This window comes from Chiroxiphia lanceolata, chromosome 7, assembly GCF_009829145.1.
Source record: "Chiroxiphia lanceolata isolate bChiLan1 chromosome 7, bChiLan1.pri, whole genome shotgun sequence".
In the NCBI taxonomy this organism is placed as follows: domain Eukaryota; kingdom Metazoa; phylum Chordata; class Aves; order Passeriformes; family Pipridae; genus Chiroxiphia; species Chiroxiphia lanceolata.
In genome coordinates, this window is record NC_045643.1 from 20,901,251 (window position 1) to 20,919,670 (window position 18,420).

The 18,420-nt window shown below is 35.4% G+C and overlaps 1 protein-coding gene across 1 annotated transcript in view; it reads right to left on the minus strand.

The window, feature by feature from the left end:
* LOC116789620 (sodium channel protein type 2 subunit alpha-like) overlaps window positions 1-18,420 on the minus strand; it is a 59,336-nt gene that overhangs the window by 31,212 nt on the left and 9,704 nt on the right. Inside the window, 11 exon segments of the mRNA XM_032693641.1 lie at window positions 425-618; window positions 1,475-1,713; window positions 3,229-3,361; window positions 4,470-4,850; window positions 8,004-8,294; window positions 9,722-9,928; window positions 10,713-10,854; window positions 11,425-11,488; window positions 14,953-15,225; window positions 16,131-16,222; window positions 16,901-17,029. Coding sequence (XP_032549532.1) covers window positions 425-618; window positions 1,475-1,713; window positions 3,229-3,361; window positions 4,470-4,850; window positions 8,004-8,294; window positions 9,722-9,928; window positions 10,713-10,854; window positions 11,425-11,488; window positions 14,953-15,225; window positions 16,131-16,222; window positions 16,901-17,029 — 2,145 coding nt within the window.

Sequence of the window (18,420 nt, forward strand, 5' to 3'; positions counted from 1 at the left end):
ACCATGCAAGCCAATTGGTAATGGAAGTCTATAAGCTAAAACTGTCAATAAACTTTTACTAACTAACCCATTATTTACTAATTGATTTACTAATCTTCAGGCATAAGTAATGAGGGCCTGTGGCTCTTGCATTTTTCATTTCCTCATCTAGGGAGAAGACTCTAAGAGATACTTCTATTAAAAAAAGTTAACCCTTAAAGCACACTTACTGCAGGAACAGAATTGATGATGACAATGTCTTGAAGGAGAAATAGATGTTACTAAGATGATATGTAAAACAAACTTGACATAATAGATGCCATCTAGTGGGTATGCAAGCATTTGTAATTCTGAAAAGATCTTCTGTCTTAGCCAAATATATAAGGTACAATGAAAAATATACGAAGTATACATGCACAAATACAAAAAAATAACATAGAAATACATTTTATTTAGTATACTTACCAATCGGAATGATCGAAGGACAGATAATCCTTCCACATTTGCAAGGCCAAGTTCCATTAAACTAAGACTCACAATAAAACCATCAAAAATATTCCAGCCCTCTTGGAAATAATAATAAGGATCCATGGCAATTATCTTGAGAAACATTTCTGCTGTGAAAATTCCAGTAAACACCTGCAAAGAAAATACAGTTTCTTACTCCAATTTAATGAGGCAATATTATTAATGGTATCAACTTTTGGTAAATTATATTTTCAGCAAGCAATTCATGATAAATATGAATAGTTTCTTTAAATGGCCATACATTGGGGTTAGGAATAAAATTCAAGATTTGAAGCTCACATATGCATCTCAACGGTTGGTTTCCAGAAAAAAAGAGGTACATGGGAAAATGAGGGTTTTATCTAGCCTGCTAACATGCATGTGTGCCAATAAAGAGAATCTCTTCAGATTTTAATGCCCTGTAGATGTCATGTTTGCATGTAGGCCATCTTTTTGCTTCTAGTGATAAAGATAAGTTTATGATAGGGACAATTATTTCATTAAGAAAAAAATTTACACTGAAAGTTGAGAACTGTTCTTCTTCAGATAACCTGTGGAAGGCACTATCATTCCATTTCTCCAGTTCCTGCAGAGTTGCAGTAAATCTGCCATGCTTACTGGGTCTTTCTCCCCTATAATTCCCTGAACACCCAGAACCTCAGGAGGTGCTAGTGAGGAGCAGAATAACTGTGGGAAAGGAACTAACATTTCTTATGATTTGTAACTATCCATCCAAGAAGAAAATAAAAATTTCTTTAACCAGTTTCAGTGACAGAAGCTGAAGGTTTTAAAAATCAGTAAATTTTACTATCTTTTGTTCTGTAAAGCAAGAGTTGTGAAATTCAAAAATGTCAACAGCTTAAATGTAAATTAAATTCAACCATCCCAAGCCTACAAATATCTGGTCAACATTTTCTTCTGTGCATAGGTCACAGAAGAATTAAATAAAAATGCATTTCACATACATGGCACGTGATGAAAGACTTACAAGGTTTCCTACTGAAAGCACACCGCTAAACTGTTCTGTCATTGGATAGTGCTCCATGGCCATGAACAGGGTGTTTAGGACGATGCAGATAGTAATGGCCAGATCAACAAATGGATCCATCACAATCAAATTTACAATATGTTTGACTTTCAGCCAGGGAGTACAGCAGTCCCAAATCAAGCAAGTGTTAGCAAATTTATACCAGCACGGTGGGCATTTCTGTCTGGATTCTTCCAGTTCTAGAGAGAAAAATGAAAATAACATTTTAAACATGTTTCTCTATTCCAGCATCACCTGGGTATTTCCTTGAAGCTTAAATGCTGTTTTCCAAGGTACTGTTGATCAATTGTGTTGATACTTTGAAACTAAGACAGCAGTCAGTCAAAAGAAACTACAACTTCTTTTGTAATTTGTAAAAAATGGAAAAAAGTATACTAAAGATTCAACAGATAAAAGAACTATTCACAAGCTACATAAGATGCAAAAGAGAAATTTGTTTCAGAAATCTGTCATACAGGCTGGGTGATGAGGGGATTGAGAGTAGCCTAATGGAGAAAGACTTGGGGATATTGGTGGATGAAAAATTGAACATGACCTAACAATGTTGGTCTTAGCTCGGAAAGCCAATCTCTTCGTAGGCAGCACCAAAAGAAGTGTGACCAGCATAAGAAAGATGTGGACCTCTTACAGCTAGTTCAGAGGAGGCCACAAAGATGATCAGGGGCTGGAGCAACTCTCCTATGAGGACAGGCTGAGAGGGCTAGGGTTGTTTATCCTAGAGAAGAGAAGGCTCCAAGGGGACCTTTTAATGCAGCCTTCCAATACTTAAAGAAGGCCTGCAGATGGCCTGGTACTCTTTATCATGGAGTGGAGTGATAGGATGAGGGTTAAGAGCTTTGAACAGAAAGAGGGTAGATTTAGATTAGATATTAGGAAAAAATTCTTTACTGTAATAGTGAGGCACTGGCACAGGTTGCCCAGAGAAGTTGTGGATGCCCCCTCCCTGGAAGTGTCCAAGGCCAGGTTGGATGGGGCTTTGAGCAACCTGGTCCAGTAAAAGGTTTTCTTGCCATGGCAGGGGGTTTGGAACCAGGTGATCTTTAATGTCTCTTCCAACAAATTTTTTTAAAGTTTCCTCATGAAAGATAAACATTTAGAGCAAACCTGAAGTCAGATAACTATTTAAACAGCATTATGGTCCACATGTCCACAACTGCTCATTATTACCTTCCAATCTGCTATTTTGAACACAGAAATTCAAGCCTCAAAGTAATGTTTTGTCCTTTCTTACAAATAGTTGTTTAATTCCCTGATTCAGGTTCATTGCATTCAGCCTTACAGGAAGAAGAATGTGATCCTTCCTTTGTGAAACAGTATGTCTATTGAATTGGCAGAAGAGGATTGTTCTACTGCAAGAAGCATAGCCATTTCAGTAACCTAAAAAGAGCTTTTACCCCAAAACACAACTTTACTAGAGAAAGACTACATTGAACAATTGTTTTCACTTGCATTTAAATTAGAAGCTTGCTGTTTCCACCTCAAATCTATCAGTATACTGCAAGCTTGACTGCTTTTCCAAATTTAGCAGTTCCATATTAAAAAACAAAAAAAAAACCTACCTCTATATAGAAATCTCTTCTTGTCTATACCCTCTAGGCTGACATAGCTGCCTCAAAATGCCACTACTACTTAAAGTTTCACACATTTAATAGCACTTTAAGGCACTGTCATACAAAAAGATATGTGTTACATACCTTCCATTGTGTTTGTAAGCATGCTGGCTATACTCATTGCCCTTTGCCTTGCACTAGGGTCTGTTAGGTAGTCCATAGGAACATGGTAAGAACTAGATCGTCTCTTTCTTAAGTCAGTTTCTGTAGTAGTGCCCTGAAAATAAAACACCGATAAAATAGCTAATTGATGGTTCATTTAATAAGAATAGCACTTAAATTATTGTAGAAGTATACTGGTTTAAAATACTGCTGTCACACACCATGGTCCATTCATGCTGTGGCTTTGCAATACACTAATGTATACCTAATTTTGTATAGAGCAAATAGTCAAATACTGCAGTAGGATTGCTCTTGTGCCTGAAGAATATGTTTTTAAGTATTTTGCTGAAACAGGGCTGGACATGAAAACAGATTTTAGACTATAAACAGTTTCTAAACTATAAAATTTTTCACACTGCTTGTCAATGAGCTCTGCCATAAATATCTTTCTAATTAGGCAGTGAAGTCTTTTTCTAAACATGAAAATGCACAGCCCACACAGCTAGCAGTAAAAGAACAAAGAGTAACTACGTTTTAAGATAACTCTTAATTTAGAATAAATTATTGATTTCCTAGCACATTTTTTCAAATGAAATAGAAGAAAAAATATTTAGTAATGTTGACAGAAAAAAAACCCCACAGAAAAATTAATTACGTTACAGGAACACTATCACAACTCATGTAAGTTGTAGTATCAGAGTTACATCAAAAGTTTCATGTATGGTCAGTGGGAAGTTAATACTCATTTAATATATTCCATTTTAAGTAAATATAATTCATTTAAACATATATATTAAAGATATAATTCTATATATAACTGACATATTATATAATATTATATACAATAAATGTATTGTATATTAAATATAATAAATATTATTAAGCAAATATAATTAATTTTTTTCTATTTGGATATCCTTTCAAGTACAGAACCTTCCAGTTAAGTCTAAGAATAATAAATCAATGGGTGTAAGATTACACAGACTAAGTTTACTATGCAATTCTGTTAATTCCCAGAAAATTAGCATGTATTTTCACATATTTAGTCAATGAGTGGTTGACAATTTCAGTTTTTCCTTGAGCTTATAACTGGAATATATGAAAGGAGCATTCACAGCTTGGCCAGAAAGGTAATCATTGCTAAAGTGACTAAATTTTGTAGAAACAGTTGCTGATCCTACAGTGAGAGAACATCATGCCTGAGCTATTGCAGACTTCCTTACATTGCTAGCAGAGGCTGCTTTATCAATCATCACCTCTGGCAGGAGCTGTCCTGTAGGTGAGGTCAGAGCTGGTGGCCCACCAACTAAAGACACTACTCCGTTGCAATCCACAGTGCTGTGCATTTTCCCATTTGCTGGAAGTGCAGGTATTGTTCTGGATGACCTACTGGCCTGACTAATGTTACTGTTGCGCCGTTCACCGTGTCTATGAGGAACAAAGAGAGAATCTCTTCTGCTCTCATTGTCTTCAAAAGTGCTGTGCTCATCATCGGCAAAGTCATTTTCTGATCCTACATCCTTTGCTCGACCTCTGAAGCTGAAAAGACTTGTTCTGCTGTTGCGCCTTGGGGAGAACAGGGAGCCGCGAATGCTCAGCAAAGACTGTAGGCAAATAAAAACAATTTTTATCAGACGAAATTTCTCTAAAATACAACATTTTCATACAGAGAAAAAACCCATAATGTCTTAAAGGGTAAGGTAATCTACAAAGAAATGAACTAGTACAGTCCCCCCTTAATACACTCCCTTTTGGGTAGTAAACAAAGAGCACATAAGTGACAGACAAAGACTAGTTATTTTACTACTTTGGATATATGAAATCAATTGGTTTAATTAGAGTAAAAGAAACTGCTTTACAGAATTGTTTCCTCTGCTGTTCTGCCTGTGTTATTACCAACTGTTCATAAACTGAGTAAGTGTATCTAGATACTGTTTACTCCAGGTTGGCATTAGTCTGACAGGCTGAGTAAATAAAATTTTAGGCAAATTGCCTGTGACTCAGTCTGCACACAGAGGTAGCTCCCAAATACTGCCTAGTTTAAAAAAATACATCTCTTTTTAGATACTAGGCAAGTAGGCCATAAAAAGGGTTTGATTTTTTTTTTTAAAGTCTCAGCTATCCTGAATATGCAAAGATACGCTTGTAATTTTGTATTAACAGCTTCGCTAATCTTCATCAGTTTACTCGTGTGAGTAAATGTTCTGCTATGCGAGGATCTTATCAGGGTCAGAATAAAAATAATGCTCTAATCTTACAAATAATTCTACGTGTTCTTAATTTTAATTCATATCAGTAATTGCCTTGCTTGATTGATTAGCATTAGCAGTTGATTTCACCCAAGACCTCTATGAACAGCAGAGGTGATACATAACAAAGCAGTCAAAGCAGTGTCTTTGTTTCTCTTCTGCAACTTATCTTTGTGGATCTGAGCCATACTGTTCTGGGTACTGCAAAATGCAGAACAAAAAGGCACTCTGTAAAGAATTTATCATCTAAGTGTAACACAACAGATGAATACAAAAAGAGAGGGCATACAAGGAGGCAAATTGATGAGTATGATAAACAGTCATCTTAGCTCACCTGAAGTCATTTCCCTGTCAAGCTTTCTGTAGGCAGCATGGTAAAAGAGAGTTTTAAAGAGGGATTTGAGGAAAGCAATGAAGTGTTCTGTGAAAACTCATGGGAGCGTCTTCCAAGCATGAGGGGCAGCATACCAGAAAGAGCTCAAAGAAACTAGTTTGAAAATTTAACAGGAGGTTATGGGTGCTGGCATGGGTCAGTCAAAGCTGGGATTTCACTTGTTTACTGTAAGTAGACAAGGTGGGTTGGGAGGAACTTTAGGTACATTATGTTTAATGGTACTAAAAAATTTCTTTAGGTAAATGTGTTTACTAGCAGATTTGATAAAAGCAATGGGATAGGTTAGTGCGCTTTGCAACAACGTTCTTGATGAATACAGTGGTAATTGGGAAATGGAAAGAGGCCCAAGTTAGACATGATTCACAGTTGTGGGTCCAGAATAGAGTTAAAAAAAAAAAAAAAGAAAGAAAAAGAGAGAGAGAGAAAAAGGAACTTGTGGAAATCCCTTTGAAACGGTCAAAGGGGTAAAAAGATCTTCTAAAGCACAGCTAAACCAGGAGAATTGAGAGGACAAAAAATCATGAATGTTAGGAAGAATAAGCTTTCAAGAGGAAGAAAATGGTCATTTACATTGAAAGAAAATGAAATGTCAAGGAAAAAGTCAAAGATGAGGTACAAAACTGAGTTTTCTCTAGGAAAAAAACTGGTGAGTGGAACTTCTGTAATAGTGGTTAGAATCCAGAGTGAAAAGGAACTAAGTTTGGAAAACCAGAGGGAAGGGATTTCTAGACCGTCATAGTCAAACAGCTGTAAATGAACTTGGGAGATGAAAAGGTTAGAAGAGCAAGTTGTATGAGGAATGCTTCATTTCTCACAAGATGGATGAATTGAGCTGCAGTTGAATAAGGCTGCTGTTTGAATGAAGACACAGGCAAGAATACGCACCTAAGGGATCAGAAGATGGGTCTTCAACAGGAAGTTGAAGTCAATTGATACAGGTGTGAAAATTTGTATAAGAAACAGAATGAATCACGAACTAACTAAATTCAGCAATGAAGTCTTACAGAGACTAGTTATACAGTTAACAACACAAAATGGTGGCAGACCAAGGAGGTGAGATGGGGAAGGATGCAATACTATTGAAAAAGGAAGTACAACAGGAGTGGAAGGAGTGGTAGAAATAGAAAGTCGGAAACATTATATTCCCACCGTGGTCTGATCTAAGAAGGACAGTCCTTAATAAGAAAACACTGGATGAAGAGGTCTGAGCTTCTTTGAGAATGGGAGCTGGAGAAAATGATACATGAAGAGAATATGAATGCTCATGATCTATTAAGGGATGAAACAGGCTTTCCAGAGGCAGTAATAGAAGACGATTAAAAGACAGGAATGAGTTTAGTAATAATGACTAAAAAGGAGAAAGCAAATCACAAAGATCAGGGAGAATTGAGAAGGTGGGGATAAAAGGAAGAAGCATACTGAGGTACAAAAAGAGGCAGAAAAAGGAGAGAATGTATGTGAGATCTGGACTTGAAGTGCTGAGGGGAGAGTGAGAGGTGGGCAAACAAAGAGGAGCTTTGAAAACTGTAGAAGGGATAACATAAAACTATCAAAGGAAATAAATGTCTGGATGGGAGATGCAGATGGTACTCTGAATCACTGGTGTTTCAAGGGAACACATGCAAGGACACATTGCCACACATATTTCTACCTTCTTTAAGATAATACAATTAATGGTCTCACATCAATTAATTTTTCAAATTTCACATGAACATTTATGTAATTTCTGATGAGCTTTTTGCATCCCAAATTTTAGTGCTTTTCTCATTTGAAACATTACATTTCTTTTTATGTGTGCAGCATATTTTGAAGCCACTGATCATGCTGAACACATCCAACTTCATGGGGAGATAGGTCTATTTGCATTAAGAAACTTGAAATACAGCTCATGTTGATTACACACAAATTTTGAATTTTCACATATAAATTTAGAATAAATTTTTACATTTTTACATTTTCATATCTGACTGCAAGTTTTAACTTGGTCATACTTTGATTTAAGATGCTAATGAATCTGTGGTATCTTGCAAGAATTAACCAAACTACTTTACAGGCTTTTGTTTATATGATGAGTAGACAACAAAGCTGTTTAAGCTTTAATAATACTATGGTACCTGGTGTGGGGAAGAGAATCTCTTTTCGTATGTCAGTCTATTTCCCTCAATGGAAAATCGGAAACCTTTCTTTTTGATGCTGTCCTCTGATCCAGATTTGTGAAATTCTTCCCCATCCTTCTCCTCGCCTTCAGATTGTTCTTTTTGCTTTTTTTTCTTTCTTCTATTCCTTCTCTCTTTAGCACTCTTTGAGCTCAGTTTTGAAGCCTCAGAAGAACTTTCGGAGAATCCACCTATTCCACCTACTCCACTATAATCTCTTGAGTCAGTTGCTGCAGCTGCTGCTGCCGCCTATACGTACAAGCATATATGCAATTTACAACATTTATACAAAAACACACACCACTCACTATTTTACATTTATTGCCATTCTTAAAAAAAGTCATTTTTTTGAAATAAAAGCAATGTTTCGACTTCGCTGAACCCAGTATATCATAAGAAAAATAATTTGTGAAATACTACAAGGAGCATAATTTTGCCACTGCTCCACAAACCAGGAGTTAGAGCAACCCAATGAAAACTGTGCTGTCAGATAAACAAGTGAATAAGCATCTGTTTTAGATTGGAGCAACATGTTGCAATGAATTTTTCATCTGAAATACTTTGTAGAAGTAAGGATTCAAGGCTTAAGCAACTGGTAAGATCCCTGTTAACAGGAAGCAACACTTTCTTACAACATTTTGATGGATTTTGAATATTCTCTAGTCTATTAAAGATCTGGTGTGGCACTGATATCTCAGTTTTGCAGATCATAATCAGAGAATTGTGTTAAACTACAGACTATTAGATACCTGTTGCTGTTTGGTTTTCAAAATATGTGGAGCATTTTATTAACATTTCTTTACAAGCTGTGGTAAAAAAACCCAACCAAACCAAAAAATCCCAACAGAGAGCAACTAACCAATGAAACAAAAACCCCTAACTGCTGACTTCAGTCATGTCCTTATATGGAAGACATAGTTCAACTTCTATGTCGGTGGCCACATGCTAGACATTATCAATTATTAGATTTGACAGCCTTCGAAAAATGAAAAGGAATTTCAAAGCAGTATATCATCATTACATCTGTACCACAGAAGTGTTTTCTTCAGTTTCTCCACTTTCTCCAGTTTTCTTTAAAACTGGAACACTATGGCCTTCTGCTGGGAGAGATGGGGAGGGAGTAGGAAAAGCCAAATATTGCTGAAGCAAAATATTTCTCCTATAGCACCTACAATAGTTTTGATTCTGTTACTTATATAAACAGAATTACTGTTTAGGGTTTTCTCCCCACATCCCCATCGCCATTTCAGACAATCACAGAATGGCTGAGGTTAGAAGGAAAGCCCTGGAGGTCATCGTGTCCAACTCTCCAGTACACACAGGGTCACCTGAAGCAGGTTGCCCAAGGACCATATCCAGACAGCTCTTGACTATCTCCACAAGCACTCTGGGCAACTTGTTCAAGTGCTCAGTTAAAAAGTTGATATTCACTTCCAATTTGAAAATCCAGTGTTTTAGCTTGTTGGTTATCATTTTTGTCACAAATTAACAGGTTCACTCGAGCCAGCAGAAACAGTGCAATGGAAAACATTAAAGATTGTTTGCAATAAGAAGGAATTTATGAGACAGAATAGTACATTGTTAGGAGTAGGAGAGTAAAAGTATTCTCATATTTGGACATAAAGCATCTAATCACAGTCATGAATGGAAGAAGAAATTTTACTTTATAGGGATACCTGAGCTTCTTCCTGTTGCTTTTTCAGTTGTTCCAGCATTTGCTGAAATTCTGCTTCTTTCTGTTCTGCTTCTTCCATGGTTGCTTGATTCTGTTCTTCATAGGCCATGGCAACCACAGCCAGGATCAAGTTGATCAGGTAGAAAGAACCCAGGAAAATGACCAAAACAAAAAATATCATGTACGTTTTCCCAGCAGCACGCAGTGTCTGGAGAAAAAGAGATAATACACATTTTTAGCAGACTTTGAATGCTGTTACATAATATGATAGCCTCTGTGTTATAATCTATAAATACATTATAAGACTGCTTTGTGTTAGCACAAGATTATTTAGTTACTTCTTCCATACAGAAATAATAATATATCCTGAATATATATGCAAAAATCTAACTTTTATGTCTACTATTGTCAAGGGAAATCAGATTCGGAATACTTCAGAACTTATACCAACAACAATCTATATATCTACATTATAGCCTTTAAATTTAACAGTAGTGGGGCCAATCAGCATCTTACCTTCTTGTCTCATCAGTCCCAAACTAGATTGCCACAAAGACAGTGCACTACATAAAATGTCACAGTGAACAAAATTACTGTCCTTCACACTAAGGATATGTGTAGTTCAGGGACAAAATGTAACCTTTTCAAACAGAACATATTTTTACTAGACTGCAAATCAATGTCACTAGTATTTTTTACAGCATGTTTGGGTAAGAAACTTTAACAACTTAAGTTCATTTACACATTTGGGAAAACAAACAATAACGTTTAACCACCTTCATAAAAGCTATTCCTTATTATGTATTTAAGTAGCACATGGTAACTTAAATCATTAATAAGGGCCTTACTGTTTAAAACAATAGCTTACATACATGAAATTAAAGATGATTTCTGGTCCAAAGGCCTTAGGGACATGTGAATGACAATAACTATGCAAGTACTATGTAGTAATGGTATTGGTGATGGTGCTGTTTATTTTAATAAGTCCTCACCAGCTGGTAAAGATTCTCCCAAAAGTCCTGAGTCATCAATCGAAACAGTGACAAGAATGCCCAACTGAATGTATCAAAACTTGTGTAGCCATAGTTGGGGTTTCTACCAGCTTTCACACATATATATCCTTCTGGACATTGACTACAAAAGAAGAGGAAATGCTATTTTTAACAACTACTCTATATTACCATATGCTGTAGTAAAACAAAATTTTTCAGGAGTACCAGTTGCTAACAAAACTATGAACAAGTAAACTTTTATTCTACATACCTAAGATAAAAATATATATCTTATTGTTTTTCAATTTTTAATTCCATTTCCTAATGATATTTCAGTGCTTTAATAATATAATTAGTATTATTCTATCTACCTTTCCCCACAATTTGTCATAATAACACATCTCCACCAGGACAAGAGAAGAACATCAAGTAGCATGGCTGATAAACAGTTGCCAGCAAGCTGGCGGCAACATTTATGCACATAGCATTCATGTGGTTACCTTTAGAAAAGTAGCCTAAGATGCAGATGGAAGTGCCTGTGTAAACTCAAATCACATAGATGGCTATATTTAGGTATAGCTTCAAATGCAAAACATTGGTAATTTGTAACTCTACAGTACAGTTGATATTAAAGTTGACCACACCTGAGCTATTCTAAGCAGCTAATTCTTTTTTCTTTATGCATAATGAAAAATTATGATCATTTTCTTACCCTGCATCTGAGCTATTGCCACACAGCAGTGCATCATTTTGTCCTTCCAAGAAGTAGAAATGACCTGATTAAAAAAAAAAAAAATCAAAAAGGTGATGAGAAAGGTAACATTTATGCCCAATGGAAATTGAGCAATTATATAGACTTTTACACTTGAAAGAAATTAGCAGAGCTAACAAACTTTTTAACTGCAACATACAATGGTTAGAAATGATAAAAGCACGGAAAATACTGTCTTGACAGGAAAGTGGTTTTCTATAGAGTCCTAAAGTTGGCCTTTCTTTAGAAAATGGAAAGGTAGTTGCACAGTTAATTCTCAGAAACCTAACCAAATTATTAAGATACAATGGCTGGAATACCAAATTGTGTATGTCAGCAAATAGAAAAACAGCAGGAAAACAAGGCAAAGGATGAGAGTAAATCTCTGCCTTTGTTTGTGCATTTTGATATAGAACATTTAGTATTATTAATTTATAATTTTTCATTACATATTATTTTATCCAAGTGTTCCTTGAAAAAATATTGAAATTTTGCAGCATGAAAACAGAACACAACATGCTCAAGAAATTGCTAGCTGGATCTTAATTTGACTAGCTGGGGGAGAAATCAAGCTTTTATTGTACATTACACAAAATTACTTCACAAAATTCTACAGCAGAGGAATGGACTTCAAGAACCTATATGTATTTTTTAACTGGCTAACTACTAAAATTTAAAGAGGTGAAACTCTTAAAAGCCCCTGACACATTCTTTTATTTTCTTTGTTCTGCTTTGCAGCAGAAAAGGAAAGACAATTTGCCTTCGATTCCCAGTTTGGGATTCTTATGGTAAAATGGGAATCTCTAGTGGAGATTTTTGGGTCAGGTGGCATATTAAGCTAAAGTTGCCAGAATTAGGTATGTTCTGGCTGTTCCCAGGAAGCAGATGGTTCTGTGAGATTCACTGCCAGCTGGCACAGACTATCTTAGCTGGCATGAACTAACTGAGGACTAATGCTAAGCAGACAAGCAGGGAATTGCAACCAGTTCCTATTGACTGCTTCTACTCTGTCACCACCTGAATACGACAGAGGCAGCATAAAATCTGCTTGTTTTAAACAGAGAGAGAGATTATGTGCATAATTTATACATCAGCAACCTAGTCTCAGATAAGAAATCAGAGGATTTTCAGATATTCTGGTGATCACACAGTCAGACCCTGTGAGAGATCTAACCTCTACCTAAACAGTTTAAGAAGTTTAAAGATGCAAATAGGCTCCAAGCAGGACTTTCAAAATCGCCTGTCGGCCTAATTCATATTCTTATGTGGCACAGCTTCTCCTCTGGAGAGCAGAGAATCCAGTTAAACCATCCAGTCAGCTCAACTCTCAGCCAACTATTTTTGAAAACACTTAAATAAGATTTAAAAAAAAAAAAGATAATGATAAAGTAATAAAAATAGTCATCATGGGTTTGTAAAAAATATGCCATATATAAAACTATTCCTGTCCCCTGCCAATTTAATAACAGGACAACAGTCATGTGTACAAGCCCTACATGACACTTCCATATGCAAATAAAGGAGACATTTTCTGGCTGGAAATACCACAAAATACTTGAAAAAAATTCTCAGAGAGGAGTCACCAGTGACCCAGTGTCAATTCATAAGGATACCTCTCTGAAGATCCTCCAGGGATCTGTACTAGACACAGTTTTCATAACAAGTTTCATTACCAACTTAAGACATGAAACAACAGAAAAAAATGCATCAAGTATTCTGAAGACATCAAGCTAGGAGAGATAACTGAAATTTAGAATGACCTTCACAAACAGACAAGCTGGTCCAAAAGCAAACGGATTTATTCCAATAGAGACAAGTGCAAAATCCTACACTTGACAAGGCAAAATCAAATACGTAAATGTAAAACAGACAGGACGTGGCCACAGCCACCACAGTAGAAAAAGATGCAGTGACTGTCACAGTTGACTGTGAATCAGCAATACAGTGCTGACATAAAACTGAGGTAATTTTGAAATGTGCTAGTAGGAATGTTGCATATATGGCACATGAAGTAAAGATATAAATTAGAAGTAATTGTTAGAGGAGTAAGTACCCAATTTAAACATCTCATAAAACCCCCCAACCAACCAAATCCCATAACAAAAAAAGGCAATGGAATAACAAGAAAAAAAATTCCCAGACTAACTGGAAAGAGTCCAAAATAGAAAAAAGGAAGTGAAAATAGGTATAGAAAATGCAAACCAGCAAATAGCATGGCTTGGCTTAGAAGAGACCAGAAATAAAGAAGATAAGAGTTTTTAAAGATCATAAAGACTAATACAAATTAGTCTATGATTATCTTATTTCTAATTCTACAGGAGAAGCAGTAATATATTCAATCTGAAGTTAGGAAAATGTAGGTCAGATATTTAGAAAAAAAAAAAATTTATTTGTGTAATATAGTACCAGAAACAACTAAAGGGGAATGGAATGGATCTGGTCTTCAGATGGTTTTATGAATAGCTTATCATTCAAAATTTCTCCATGATACTTGTATACCACAAGCATGCTGAGATGATAAGTATATTAAAAGATTATAAGGCAATGAGACTTGGATCCAAAAGTATTTAGTTCTTAAACTGAGGTTTTCTAACTTTCAGTGATACAGTCATCAGTTACAACATTTATACAGACTTCATAAAAACCCCAAGATTATACCTAATTATGAAGTTAAAACACTAAATACACTAAAATAAATAGAAGAGGCTGAACAGATAAGTAGGAGAAACGAACACTACCATGATGAAAGACAGAATAGCAATCTACTATAGATATGTTCACAGTTGTTCTACCTGAATTTTAAAACTATTTTTGTTAACACAGTGGCGACATTAACTACCTAAAACAGTAGAATACTGTATTATGAGATACAATGGAGACGAACATGCTCATTTCCTGATTTTCCAAAGAAAAGAAACAAATTAAAAGACAGAAATATGGAATCTAATTCTTATTTTGCAAGAATGAGAAGCATGGGATAAATCTCCAGTATTGTCATAAAGGCATGTCTGTGCTCTGCAAGAGAGTGTGATGCAGAGACACTCACCAAGTTGTAAAGAAACAACATAGTTGCATTGACGTGCTATGGCAGGACTCATGGGCTAACTGATGTTCAAATGTGGGTTTATGACATTGGGCATTGACTTGCACTAATCCAGCTATTACATTTCAGATCCTATATTAGGGCTGTCACTCTGCTTCAGGAGGCTTGAAGCTAGCATGGAAATTTCTGGTTTAAGCTAAGATATGATTTTACTTTAAAAGTCATATTCGGTACAAGGTAAAACATATTTTGGCATCCATTATGGTATTATGAGTATGTTACATTATATTATGACTGTTCTTTTATTTACTAGAGAAAATAAGTTCTCTCATGTCTGTTGGCCAGGCTACACACTTTTAAAGGCAAGAGAAAGATACTGATGTTCTTGTATCTATTTAAATAAATTCCAGAAAACCAATGCAGCAGATTATATAATTAACTCTTACTTTCATCTTCGATGTACTCATCCCAGTTAAATGTTGTCATTGTTGTATTAATAAATGTACCATTTTCACCTATAGAGCTATTAAAGATGGAAATAACAGTTGTTTCAAAAGTAGAATTGTCTGGAGGCCACTGCAGGCATTTATTCCTCAAGTTCCCCATGAACAGCTGCAGCCCTATCAGTGCAAATACACTCAGACAAAACACTGTCAGGATCATCACATCTGAGAGCTTCTTCACAGACTGAATTAGGGCTCCCACAATAGTCTTCAAGCCTGCAAAGAGAAAAGATTTTTATTATGATGTTAAATAGATACTAAACACACACAAAAAAATTCATGTCATTTTTTTCCTGATAAAGATTTCATGCAAAAAACCTAGTAAACTACTCAAATTTTTGTGATACAATTACTTTAATGAAAAGCCTTATTACTTGTGAAGATGAGTGAAAAGATGTAAGTTTATGCTTATTTTATAGTGTACAGAAATAAAAAGTAGATAATTCCAAACACATTGTTTATGCCAAAACAAGTGCTTCTGTTATCCATGCTATATATCAACCCTACATAGAATAGCACTGTTCATTTTTTGCTGATGCTTCTTGCCCAAACCTTTCTTATATGAACCTTTTATAATGTATTCTACATTAGTAAACCCATTATAAAGACATTATAAGTGCATATTTAAATGACATTGTAATAATCTTCTTACAATATAAGAGGGGTGATGGTTTGGAGAAGAAAGACATCTTTAAAACAATACCCCATGCATGGCCCATGCTATCTTTTAGAGTTTAATTTTTCATACGTGAGTTAAAACTGAATTAAGTTGCCACATCAAGTGCTTTCAATAAATGATAAAATTTGCATCACTATGAAAGCTTAAAATTAACTTATATTTAAAACATGTAAAGGAAAGCTTGATGTCATAAGATGCAAATCACAATAGGCTGTTTACTGCAAATATCCCATGCAAGAATTTGTTAAACTCAAAGGCTGATTTTTTTTAAAAAGAAAATACAACTAATACACGCATGAATCAATTTAAATAAAATTACATGTCTTGATTCCTGCTTTTTTGTTTAGTTGACAATGTGTAGCAAACAAGGCTTATGCTTTAAAAATGTGAATACAGCCTTTGCAGAACAAAAGTCAGCCTCGGTGTTTAACCTCGCTCTCACCTGGAATGACTGATATTGTTTTCAAAGCTCGGAGAACTCTGAATGTTCTCAACGCTGAGACATTGCCCAGGTCCACAAACTCTGTCACATATCTGTAATAGGGGAGTTCACACACAAACACAATGACAGCACACAAATAACAGTTGGAGATACGAGGGGCCTAACACCTTACACCAACTTCTTCTTACCTGGAATTACAGAAATAGTTTTCAAAGCTCTCAATACTCTGAAAGTTCGAAGAGCTGAAACATTGCCTAGGTTTACAAATTCTGTTACATACCTGTAGGATTAAATCACAGTTACTCAGAATTGAGGCAGATTTTATCCTATTTGCTCGGGTCTTTGATCAAGACCTCTTGATCGTTCACTGTATTTTGCCTTTGTTATAAATATACTTCTGCCCATAAAATTAAATAAAGTTTTATCAAAATAAACCACACTGACATGATGTTTGAAACCTAATTTGGTCAGCTATTAGCATGAAGTCAAGAGGATTCCTTTTAATTCTGGTATGCAGAAAGGAGACAGGATATGAACAGCTCAGGCTGATGGCATTCCCAATCCTAAGGGGCTGGCACACCATCCTGGCCTCTGCAGCACATGCTTGGTTAGAAATACTAAAATGTGTAAAAGAGGTAGAAGAAACATATTGAAACCACAGGAAGTCCAGGCTCCAAATGTTCTGGCTGACAAGATATGAGGCAATTTTTAGTCACTAATCTCATGCTATCAGAAAGAATATTTATTAAAAAAAAAAGTAGAAGACTTACGCAAATGTTATGACAGTGAAATCTAGCCAATTCCATGGGTCTCGAAGAAATGTAAAATCTTCTAAACAGAAGCCCCTTGCAAGAATTTTAATAAGTGATTCAAAGGTATAAATTCCAGTGAAAGTGTATCTGAAGAAAATATGCAAGACAGAGATTACAGGTACACACATTATCTTCACAGTTTATGCTTTCTAGTTAGTTTATTTTCATTTTCTTCTCTTTAAGAGGCATAAGAATTTAATGGCAGTTACAATCAACTTTTTCTTAAGCATAATTTATACCATAAAGAAGGAGAAATGAAATTAGGATTAAAAAACTAAATAACAACCCATATCTTAAGTTCAAATTCTGTAATCTATACCAATAAGAGAGATGCAAAATTCCCAGTTACTTCACTGCTGCACGTTTATGTCCAGTCTGAACTCACGTCATAACAAAACACACAGATGGAATATGTTAGGATTTCAGAAGTTGCTTCCAGACTAAAAGTTTCTTTCTTCAATGCTATTTTTATGCTGAAATGTTGCTTAGTACCATGAGCTCACAAGTGCCAACCTTCATCAGCCCTCATTCATTATAGAGCAGGTATATCCAGTACTTCACTTTCAGCAAGACACAGTACTGGAATGAAACAAGTAATTTCAGATGCAAAATCATGTGCAAGAACAACCAAAAATATTTATGAATGCCAATAAAATTCAGCTACTCATTTTGACTAAAAAAATGTAGTTGAAATGTAAATTAAAAAAAATATTTAATTCCAGCATTCTGTGTCATTTCAATCTTCTGTATCCAAATGATGTCATCTTGAAATTTAATTTAATTTATATCATTAATGAAAAAGAATTCAAATTAAACTGCTTAACAAGCTTACTCTGAGCCAACCTGAAAACTGTTTTCCACTGCAAATGTTTTCAGTTCAATCACTAAAAAATGTCTCCTGCACAACTTTACTTAACAGATGAGGACAACTTGTAAATCTAAATGGCACAACACAAAACCGAGAAGAAATATCCAAGCAATCACTCTTTATCACAAATATTTACTACATGCTAGACATGCATACAGGTTCGCACTGAACTCAAAATGAGAATGCCTTTGTTGACTTTAATAGCCCTATGATTTCACTTTTGATTACTGGAGATTAAATAAGTATGTATCATCCCAAGCACTAAGGAATGAAAAAGCATCAGAAGCATAAAATGCTATTGCATTGGAAGTGTCATTGTCCATTGGCACCATGTAGCTGACACCAAACCGGACCACTTAGCCAACAAACTGACATCATGTTTGGCCAATGATTAGCTAACCTTCTCAAATCTTTCATTAATAGTTTATTTTGCATACATGCTTTCCATTGTTAGATTGGCTTTGGTAAAAGAAAGCTGCAGTACAGTGAATACAGCCATCCATAAGATGATCCCTTTATCTGTTAATGGTTATTGCAATTGAGATGAAAGAGTGCCTTTTTCGCATTCTTCCACAGATGCAACATAGAATGCAGTAAAAAACATTTATAA